Source organism: Anas acuta, chromosome 8 (assembly GCF_963932015.1).
Source record: "Anas acuta chromosome 8, bAnaAcu1.1, whole genome shotgun sequence".
Lineage (NCBI taxonomy): Eukaryota > Metazoa > Chordata > Aves > Anseriformes > Anatidae > Anas > Anas acuta.
Window position 1 is genome coordinate 21,721,148 of NC_088986.1, and position 11,778 is coordinate 21,732,925.

Here is an 11,778-nt window from a genome sequence, read left to right on the forward strand (position 1 = left end):
AAATGAGTAGGCTGAATTCTACACCATGACTGTGAGCTCGTTCTGCTAAGGGCAAGCATGTTTTTGGAAGTAGAAGAGACTGAGCCCAAAATAAACAGAAGGGGCAGATCTCTTTCGGTATGGTTCATTGTTGTACATTCAAAAGCAGCATTTAAAAACAAATTAGGTTTTAGTATGACATTTTACCTAGAAAGACTGATAAATAGCTTTTGTCTGGGTCTCAGTAACCTACCTACCTACACATGGCTTTCCAACCTGAAAAAAGATGCAATGAGACTTTATTCATTAAGTGTTAGTTACTCTTTGCAATACCAGGGTGGGAAAAAAAATAGGCAGAACTCACTCCCACTTCACCTAAAATGGAGTTAATGGCTGGAGTTCAAGCAGAAATTTGCAAGAAAATGTTTCTCAACTGTCCGTTACTCCTGTAGTCATGGACATGGGGATTGCAGTAGGTAAATGACATCAGGATATTAAAACTGTTCAACTTCCATCCATATTTAAATGGAGAAGTCATATTGTCAGGAAAGGATTTCACAGTCAGGCACCAGTGACAGAGATGCAAGCCTGCCACAAGGTTAGTGTGAGCAGCAAGTGCCCCTTGTATATAGGGGTTTCTCAGCCTTAGACTGCACTTCTGGAATAATGTGGTAGCAACAGCTGAAAGAAGTTCCTGTGCCTTCACTTTTTTTCCCAATACAACCCTCTTTCTTACAGTTTCATGCAAACCAACAAGCTACAGTATGAAACTCATGCTGGTTACTGCACTAATTTCCTCATGATGGTGTATGTCATTTTTCTAATTTGCCTAGGACAGTTCCAGCTGGGTGGCAGCAGCCACGGCTGGAGATTGCTCTTTGATTGTTTCACAAACTTAGTTACCTCCATGTGTTTGCATCCGGATCAAACACCTCAATGGTCTTCAAGTACGTTGTGCCATCAAACCCCCCCACTGCCATTAGCTGTCCGTTCACCACTGCAAGGCCAACCTGCAAAACAACCATCACAGATAGTCACTGCTTAGCTGGGATGTACTGAAAAGACACGTTCCTCAGTGCATGCCCTGAAATGAATGGTTAAAACAAGTATTAATAAAAGGGTTTAGCAACCGTGTTTGGGGAAAGTCAATCTACAGTTGAGAATTTTTGGGGAAGAGAGGACAAACAAAATAGCATGTTCTAGCTAGATGCATTCTAGGCTGATACAGGATGCTACACAGTCCAAATACTGGGTTTAAAATTACAAGACATTAAGAGGTAAATATACGTCTGAAAACAGAGAATGTCTCAGAGAAAGAGGAGAAGGTTCCCTGTATTACCAGCTACAAGAATTGGAACTGCCTGAATGGTTACAGACACATCAGGCCCTAGGCCTTTGCCAGCCAAAACACATCGTGTCCTGGATGGAACTTCTTGACAAGAGAACACACCGCAGAGTATCTACCAGCCTACAGTGCTTGCTTAAACTGTAACAGAACCATACACAAGCCCTGGCCTTCTTCTTTTGGGCTATGATTTGGACCATCTGTAAGCACCCTGGTCTCCAGCCTACCTTTCTACAGAAGTGCAAAATCACCAAAATCTCAAACTGTTCTACGGTTTAGGAAGGTCACCTCTATTGAAAACATTGTGGTACAGAGATGACGACAAGAACACAATGTAAAACACTCATTGTTTTGCCTCCAAGGAAGTCAGAGCAAACTCAGGAGGGCTGCAGATACAAATGCATCTGTTGAGCAATTTCTACGCAAAGCAAATATGAAATAAATTCGTAATAAAATAACACTTAATGAGTGACTAAGAGGGACAGTGCTGAACAGTGTACTATAAGCTTGAGGAAGGAAATATACATTCTGTCCCCAAAACCAGTCCTTGAGCAAGTTATGATTCACACTTGCCTCACCAGACGCTGAAATACTAACATACAGAATTAATCCATGCTTTACTATATAATCCAGTATCCAGCGATAAATATTCATAACATTTGCATCTGCCCAAGCAAGATGACTACTTAAAACACTGTGTTAATCTTTTGTTCAGATGCCTACTAAAAGCAGGAAGATTAGCAGTTGATGGAAACACGCTGTCACTTCCTATACCCACATGATTTGGTGAAGAGAAGCAACATTTTAAGTGAAAGCCCAAAAATCCTGTTCCCACACATGTAAAGGCAATGAAAAGGCTTAGCAAGAAGTTCGTATCTAAATACAATTGCCCAGTTTTCCAGCTCTTTCTTCTGGGCAGGTAGGTTTGCTCATCTCTAAATTCATCCAAAGCACATTGCAGGATGAGACCAGGTACTGATTTGAATAGTGTTCTCTAATATTGAATGTCCCCACCTTCAGGCATGTTAAGCAGCTGTCTATGCCATGACACAACTACCACTTCACTTTCACATTTTAAGTTGCTTTGCCTCTTTGCAAACATTTCCCTCACAGAAGAATAGAGGTGAAAGTACAGAGGAAGCCAGAGGAAAATCTCAGAAGATGATGCTCTGTCCCACGCTCTCACATGACGTACATTATAAACAAGCAAACCAAGCCAAACTCACTCCACTCCGGCGGGATGTCATGGCCACAACAGGAGACCACTGGTTTGTTCGAGGGTTGTATCTCTCTGCACTACTGAGCTCCGTCGTATCGTCTCTGCCTCCCACAGCATATATCATGTCTTGGTACACCGCACAGCCCAGGTGCTTCCTTCTAGTCCCCATGGGTGCAATCGTATGCCAGCGGTTCTCCTGGGGATTGTATCGTTCCACTGCAGAGGATATGACATTTTTGGACAACAGGGTTGGCAAGCAGTGCTATTGCTCTATCTGTAAAGGCACTACAGTTTCCACACAGCAAAAATATAACCTACTAGTTTGTTCTGTCACTTTAATGTTTCCCTTCCCTAAAAAGGCTGCTATTCTCTCTCCTGTCTCCAATCCTACACAATCAATCATATAAAGCATCTTCACTCAAGAATGAGTTGGCAGTGCTAGAAAACGATCTGCATTGGCATCTTGCAGTAGTTTGACCTTTGGTACCTTCCCTGCTGGGGAAGGGCTATTGCAGGGGGGAAAAAAAAAGATGTGCTTGCAGCTGTTATGCAAATGAATGAAGTATTGTATTCAGGAAACACTGCCAAATGCAGCATCAAGAAACAAAAAACTACCACACACAATCAGGTAATAGGGGTTCACAAGCTCATGGAGTGAATAACAATAGAGCAAAACCACACCTGAAGGAGAAAACACTCAAACAACCACCACAATATTCAACTACTACCTGGAGACTTAAGGACAACAAACAGGACCGTGACAAGCTCTGACTGCAGTGAGGGACAGCAAAAGGCATACCAGTATTGAGAGGAGAAGTTCCATCAGAGCCTCCTACTGCGTAGAGGAAGCCCCCTAGGACAGCCACTGCAACTCCCAGGCGCCTGGTGCTCATGGAAGCCACTCGAGTCCATTTGTTTTCTTTGGGATCATACCTGGCAGGAAAATAAACACCAGAGCTCAGCAAAGCATCGACGTCTTCACAAAAGGGGCAAAAAGACTCATTTTATTCTCTCCAAAGAAAAATCCCCATGAGATTTGAACATTTACCTTCTCTGAAGCTGATCTGCACCTGCTAAGAGACCCACTTTTCCTTACGCCCCGCTTTTAAAATTAAGTACCTTTCCACGATGTTGAGACAAGAGACACCATCCTGGCCACCCACAGCATACAGGTAGCCCCCAAGAACTGCTACTCCAACACTGGTCCTGCAGGTGCTGGTGGGGGCCACGTCACTGCTCCACTGATTGGTCTTGGGATCATATCTAGAAAAACACCAAAGAGGACAAGTTGTTTGTCTAGGATGCTTCAGACTCCCCCATGCTTGGGAAGTTCGGAGGCAGCAAAGTTTGCCTATCTTGAGCTTGAACTGCACCACAACTATTTGTAAGTTGAGTAAGTATCCCAAAATGATGTAATGCATCCAACACGTTATCCCAAGGATGTTCAAACTGCAGCTTGGATGATTCAAACTGAAGATCAAAGCTTCAGACTCGTAAGAGAGCAGGTTACTAGGGACTGGCTGACACATGGTAACTTACACTTGTGCAGAGAGCAGCAGGCAGAGTTGCTCTGCTGGATGTTCTCTGCAGGTCACACAAGAACTCAGCCAGCACTGAGTGAGACCTGCACTTCTAGATAAAGATGAAGGAACCAGGTGGACTTGGGAACCCAGAGACAAGAAAATATAGTGCAGGACATTGGAGACATAATGCTAGAGTCATGATTTGGGAGCCCAGGAGTACACAAAGAGATGCGGAAAGAAGGGTAGGAAGGAGATATTTGTATAGCTCATTGGATTTGTTAAAGGGAAGACACTGAGAGCGCTAGGAGTGCTTGAGTCATGGGGCTTTTAGCCATGCAGGCTGCCATATGCTGCTCCCAGAAACAGGAAGCTTGACACAGCTTGTTTGACTCGTCTTCCACAGGTCTAAAACTGACCTATTTTCCTCCTCCTGTGTTTGCAAGGTTCCTTTATTCTGTAGTTACCAACCCACAATGAAATTCCAGGATGCTTTCCCTCAGCATTGAAGCTATGCATATCATAGCCTCACCTTCCTCAACAATGCTAAAAACAAACCAGCAAATGCGAAGAAGGTTAACCAGGATCATCACTGCTCCCAACTACAGCCAAACCCACCTCCTGCCTATTCCTTCCTTATACCAAAGGCTACGTCTTCTCTCATTAAGTTGGGGATAACACGAGAAGGTGCTACATGTGAAGACCTGGTTCAGCAGTAAACCAACACAATATTGAAGGGGTGTCCACACAGGCAACAAATTTCAGGTTTTCAGCAGGAAAAGAACACAGCTCACAAAACCAAACCATTTTTAAAAGGCTGCAACCAGGTTTAGATATTCAGAGCTAGCATTTTGCATACAGGCCTTATGAAGACCTACCTTTCCACACTGTTAAGATAAGAGGAACCATCGTGGCCTCCCACCGCGTAGAGGAGGTCATCCAGAACACTGACTCCAACGCCACAGCGTCTTTTGCTCATGGAGGCCACCATCCGCCACTCGTTGGTCTGAGGGTCATAGCGCTCCACACTGGAAATCGCATCCCCACTGCACCAGCCCCCCACTGTAGGAACCAAACACAAGAAATGGTGTCACAGCAATGCACCAAGCTCACATATTGTACATGTGCCTCATACAAATGATCCCTCTGGACTTTGTGGCTACTGGTTTAAGGCTGACATCTCTCAGAGTTCCTCATTCCTCATTATAACTGGAAGACAATGTCATTTTCAAGGTGATTTACATAAGCTTGGGAGTACTGTGGCATTAATACCACCAAAAAGATAACGTGAGCAAGAAAATTAAACTCAAACCTCCAAATATTAACACACAGGTCACTTCAGAAAGATGTGGAAAAGATTAGGCTTACAGGAACACTATCACCAGAAAAAAAATAATAAACACAGACTTGAATCTCCTGACTTAAGCCAGCAGGAGCTGTACACACCTGCAAAGAGTACTTCGCCACAGCGGATGGGTTTGCGTGGTCTGGTTCGTGGTCCTTGCATCAGTGGCCGCTCCTGCGGCAGCAGGAGATAGTTTTTGGCTTCATCCACTAAATCCCTGTGCAACACAGGAAAATATTAATTCCCAGAGCTGACGTGATACAGGTCTAAGGAAAAAGCACAAACCAAAACTGATGGCAAGAGCAGCCAGCAACAGTTGTACACTTCAGGTATTCACAAATCACGTAAGTGCATGAATAGCTCTAGTTAAAACACACACTGTCACCTAAATACTCATCAACTGCTTACAAGTCATTTACACAGTGACAGAAGTAGATCAGTATCAATATTTGGCTGGAGTTTAATATTAGATACTACGAGCTATGAAGACTGACTAAAAGAATGATGAGATTTGTCAGGCTTACTGTACAGAAAAGAAAAACCCAGTCTGCTTCAGGCTAAGTCTTAACAAATCAGTGGTTTTGCCTGGGAACAAAACAGGACTCGAAAAGCACACGAATACATAACACACACGACCAATAGATGGAGATAGTACCCTTCTGATGAATATTTTCTCCATGAGCTCTGGCCAGCTCACAATGTCCATCCATTCATGACTTGTCACCTGGTCTAATCCTAATATTCCAAACCCTTGAATAAAACAAAAAAGAAAAAAAGTCCTCCTTCCCTCTAAAAGCGTGGAATTCCCCCAGTATGAATGCTTAATTCAGGAAGAGAACAGTTTAGCCTATCCCTTTAGCTTTTCCACATTAAGCCCAGAAAGAAAAATTGCGTGCTTCATAGATAATGCAGAACTCAGCAAAACCAGAAAGGTGAGACTTATACCACAAGAGAAGGAAACAACAGTTTTTTTGCAGTAGCATTGCACAAGACAGCGGACTCTAATCCTTGAGTCCTATGGAGTTATCAAAGTCAAGATGTTTTGCATACAGAAAGTACTTTAAGTCATGAAGAGATTATGAATAAATACCATGGAAGTGGTAAGCTGCAATGAAGAGCCATGATTACAGAATTAAAAATGTGAAATGGAAAACAATACACTGAAGGATATCTTACCAAAAGTCAACCTGTGTACCCAAAATCTGCTATTTCCCTGAAAACTTTAAAAGAAAAAAAAAATCCTCTATGTCACACTACCAACTATTATGCAAATAGGAAATGCTGTCTTGCATTTCTTCTCCTCCCAGTTGCAAAAGAGGAAACAGATATTACCCATTTACTACTGACAAATAAACAGTTTCAGAGAACAGATGTAAATAAGGCACTCAAAGACAACACAATCCTATTCTGTAAATTAGCAAGGAGATTTACCGGCATTCCTCATCGCTCTTAATAAGAGGATCAGAGCCCACGGTACCCACAAGAAACTTGGGACTCAGCAGTGGCAGACGGACATGCTGTAGGACCTGCAACACAAACCAGAATGTCACTGTAGATAAGTCACATATTCCCACACACATACAAAGAGAAGTAAAATTGAGAGAAAAAAAAAGATTGGCTAACAAGTTTTTGATAAAGAGTTAGTAATTTCTCTAGCAAACATCCACAGTCATTTACAATCCAAACTCTAGCATTTGAGTTTAACATAGCTCAGCTTACAGTACCTTTGCCTTTTCCAAGTATCAATTTAGATAGGCAGAAGGCAGGCAGGCAGTTTTTGAAAAGGGACAATCCCTTTATTAACTGATGAAAATCTGATTTATTAACAGATGAAAATAAGCTCACAATTGAAAACCTTCACAAAAATACAGATGTCAATATACATGCCTGAAACACTAGTTAAACATTTTATCAACCATTTAGCTCTCTTAAACGTGAGTGGTATTGCAGATAACAAATAACATCCCTTTCGTAACAGCTTAGAATTCAGAAACACAAACAGGTACAGATAGAGGGGCCTAAAAAGGCACAGTTTAACACCATTAAGAAGAGCTAGCTTGAGGACAGCGGGGTTTTTGTTTGCTTTTAAATAATTTTCAAAAGCTTTCCACCTAATAAAGTTGCATTTAGTATCAGCATTTCCAAAGTAAAAACACCGAGGTAGACAGACTCTCGCTTCTTTTGATCAGAAAGCCTGGGACTTCAGAGGCTTTCCAGTTGACAGCTTTGTCAGAATGGGTGCTTCTCTGCGAAATGGCTTGGCCTAGATGAAGCGCTGCATTTCAACAAAACCATTCTGACAAGCTCCAATATAAGATCGTGAGGGCTGTAGCATAAATCAAACAGCAGAGCTTAAAGACGCACCTCAAATGAAGGCAAGCTTTTTCTTACCCACTTTTTTTTTTTTGTACAACACTCAAAGCAATCCAGGCAGGTTTGTCTGGACAGACCACTGGAATGATCTAGTTTGGCAAGTCCTACCTGGAAACAATTCAATAAAGCCCCTATTAAAAGGTCTAGCCACTGCATCTTTCAGCCTAGATGAAAGGAAACTGCAAGCCTTCTAACACAGGTGGAAGTCAGAGAGAACTACTGTGCCACTGCATGCCTTCAGAACTGTCACGCTGCTGTTACACCGCCGTATCAGCCCTCATTACTCTTCCCCTAGATAAAGCAGTCTCAAATGTTATTGTGCTCAGCATTACCTGTGGCAGCTGGGGTCTTCTTTCTTGAATGCTGTATTTCACCCAGGCCATCACCGCGTTGAACACCTGCTCTTCGCTGCGAACATTTAACTCGTCACTGGATATGATGTCTATGAGCTGATTGGCAGGAAGCAGCATGAACTCCTCACTCTCCATTACCTGGTTCAATGGAAAAAGCAGCAAAAAAAATTAGGACAGCGCCCAAAGCACCAGAACCTTTCACCACTCTGGCACTTCAGTGCAACTCTAAAGGACAGACAGCCCGCTTGAATTAGAAACCAAGGGACTGATCCAATGAAATCCCAAATATCCATCGCTGCCTTGACATCAGCACACGAAGGGCTTGCTGTATGGTACGAAATGCAGACTAGCAACACAGATGCAAGTGAAAAAGTATCACAGTTTTTTAGTAGGACACTTTTAAAAGGTTAAACCACAGAGCATACTGATCAGGTTCCAAAATTTAAGAAAAGTAAAGCCCTTCTTTAAAATCAGCCTTCTCTTTCACCACTTGTAAAAATAAGGTTACACAGGTGACAAATACTTGACTGAAAAGCAGCATCAGAATAGAGAGGATCTGTTCACAAGGAATCCAAAGCAGAACACAGAAGCAAGTCTCAGAAATAAGTTACCAGAGGCACTGTAAAGAATACGGAAAATCTTCCTGAAAGCCAATTTGCAGCAGAACAGAAAATATTTCTGGACAGGGAGACTGATTCATTTGATCCCGTCTCTTTCGTTGGTTTTAAATATAGAGAGAGCACGTGTGAGTCCAAAGGCACTTAAGAGGGAATCAGAGCCTCCTAAGGACTCATCCCTTGTGAAATTCAAGCCACTGACAATCTGCAAACGCGTTAATTCCTTCGGTACCCAAGACAGCGACCGATTTCTCAGGAGGCCTTGGCTGCTGCTGGGGGACGGCTCGCACAGCACAGCCCAGAGCACGCGTGCACCAGGCTGCAGAATACCTCGGGAGGCTGCAGAGCTAGCACACCACTGCGTCTTCTGCACAGGTACCAGGTAGATGGCAAAGCTGCAAGAAGCTAAGGGAAGAATTGCAGAAAAGGTTTGATTGATAACCATTAGCTCGACTTCCCCACGAGCATTTCCAGTCTGTAGCCTGTAATCCGAGAGATTCAGTGAGAGAAGATAAATATTGGCTTGTCTTTCTAATTTGCAACCACATTAGAATTGCACGACTTATGCTATGATTTGCAGCATAAATGAAAGAAAAATCCATGCTCATAATGATACCATTATCTCAACAGCAATTACATGTACAGTTCTTTTAATTACCTAAAGAAATGACTTAAAAGCACTGAATAAATGTGCAGAAATTGCCCAGTTACTGGCAACAACAAATACTGCTAAAAAGGAACACAAAAAACAATGAGATCAGTCACCAGACTTTGTTCTGGGATCCTGTGGGCTTTCAGGGGCAGTGAGAGTCACAAGGTGGGCCCACGCACTTCTTCAGCCTCAGCCTGCCAACAGGGTGGCTCACAAGGTCTGTATCAGCATTTTTCCAGTCTCCCCATCTCCTAATTTTACCCTGACAGTTTAAGTACTGTCTCAGACTCTGGAAATGGAAGCTCTGGAAATAACACTTACGAGTTAGGGTCGGTCATCCAGGCTACCCCTTCCATCCTCTGAAACCCCAGCTGCATCGATAGCCCTACAGAACTCACTGCAAGCACTTCTGCAAACCAGCCTATTACTGCCATGCAACTCGCTAGTTTACATAGTAAAACTAATTGTTCGAAATGCTTAGGCTTATTTTGGCTTAATTATCAGGACACTAATAATTGTCTGACTGGTATTAGTGGTCTGTTTGAGTGACTTGCTTACAAAATGTGAACAAAATCAGGCAAGTGTACAGTACTCATGTTGTCTGCTGCACTTCAAATAAGTGTCAGAGTAGATAATACGGAGTGCAATTTTTGTCTATTGATAAAGTACGAGTTGTTCAGCCTTACGTGGATTTTCTCCCTTCACGCAGATGTCAGAGACCAAACAAAAAAATATGAAGGCTGTTCTCACACAGCGGAGCTGTTAATAGAACCATTTCACATTACATGCACAGGATTCACTAGGGGTTTTAGGCAACATATTAAACTGAGGGAAACAGAAAACTTGGAAAAACATTTCACCGAGAAGTTAATGATGTAATGCAGTAATACACATAAAAATTAATAGATCTAGAGGTTAGCACAGCAGAGGACATAAAGCAATTCAGACTGCACTCAAAGTAACTGCATGGGCTGGCCGGATGCCTAGTGCTTAATATTTTACATTGCCATTCAGGAAATTCCCATCTCGTGTTTCTTTTTGCCAGCTTGGAAGAACGATGACCACACAGCCTCTGCAGAGGACATTTTCTAACGTTCTCTACCTCCACAGTGGAGGATGCTTAAGTAGCCAAGTCACTGGCTTACATCAGGGGCCACCAATCCACTCTCCAGATGGGAAATAACCAGGCCAAAACACGAGCCCAGCAAGGACCACCATTAACACGGGCTGCAGAGAAACAACTGAAAGCAAAGAGGGGAGCGTTAGGGATGAAGAACAGCAAAACTCTTGGAGTACTGAAAGGGACACCAAAGCCCGCCCAGGCCAAACAGTGAGCTAATCTAAGCTGTTGTTTTCCAGAGGCCATGATTTAGTTGAGTCAATCATAATTCACATCATCTTGGAGGAGGAGAGTGTTTTCTAGAGTGCAAAACTTGCCTGTGTGTGCTTTCACAGGGAAAACAAACACAGGAAGCTATCTTTGAGAAACTGCGAAAGAAAAGAACCCCATAGTGTGCAGCTCTTAACAGCCAGCTGCAAGTATTAATGCTAAAACATTCAAATACAAAATTGTTATGCTGTTGAGAAGTTATTTAGAGGCTTGTAAGCATGCCCTACTCATGTAATAATAAGAAGAGCACTGCTCAAACCATTAAAACCACCAAGTACTGAAAATAAACAACCATCTGGTTACCATCCTGCTCCCGAAAAAAAAACGCAGAAGAATAGAAATGCAGAGCAAGCAGAGAGTACATAAAATGGTCAGATAAAACATAGGGCTTTTTGGGAAATCACCAAGTTCCAGAAAAAACAGCCTCATGTTAAACAGCAAATTCTGTTTTCCAGTCTTTATGGTTAGGAATGCCAGATTTAATTGCAACTTTTAGAGTAAGCTGCTGTCATGTGTCTACTGTTAGATAGCAAGCATTGTCTCCAGTGTGCCCAACAGTCAAGTTCAATTGTGTTTGCTTCTGCTCTTAATTTTCTTAAGTATTATCTGACTGAAATTAATACAATTCCAATCTGTTCCCTCCAGGGGGAAAAAAAAGTCTTTGAGCTGCAATCAATCACACAGTGCCACTTCTCTGGGGAAAGTGAATTAGCATCAGTACCCAGTTCCAGAGTTCCCACTGCCTTTGGAAAGGATCTACCTGTGAAGCAGGTGAAAAGAAGAGGTTTCTCCACAACAGGCTATCTGCTCCACCGTTTCTGGAGAAGTCAAGAGATGAATCTTTCTACCAGGGGGGCAAACCTTCATACTGAGAGCACTCACTTCCAAAATATACACAAATTCTTGCGCCTCCAATTAGGGCTCTGGCAAGACACCACTTACAGGCATCACGCTCTTTTCTGCATTTGGGTGTAATAGTTAAGTA

General features: G+C 42.7%; 1 protein-coding gene across 5 annotated transcripts in view; it reads right to left on the bottom strand.

The window, feature by feature from the left end:
• The window catches only part of KLHL20 (kelch like family member 20), a 31,208-nt gene that overhangs the window by 3,273 nt on the left and 16,157 nt on the right, over positions 1-11,778 (bottom strand). For all 5 annotated transcript variants that reach the window (XM_068689831.1, XM_068689833.1, XM_068689834.1 and 2 more), the window contains 8 exons: positions 8,114-8,272; positions 6,840-6,934; positions 5,510-5,625; positions 4,942-5,125; positions 3,663-3,806; positions 3,343-3,476; positions 2,551-2,759; positions 883-989 (listed from right to left, as the gene is read on the bottom strand). In XM_068689831.1, the coding sequence (XP_068545932.1) occupies positions 883-989; positions 2,551-2,759; positions 3,343-3,476; positions 3,663-3,806; positions 4,942-5,125; positions 5,510-5,625; positions 6,840-6,934; positions 8,114-8,272 (1,148 nt within the window). The remainder of the gene's footprint in view (positions 1-882; positions 990-2,550; positions 2,760-3,342; positions 3,477-3,662; positions 3,807-4,941; positions 5,126-5,509; positions 5,626-6,839; positions 6,935-8,113; positions 8,273-11,778) is intronic.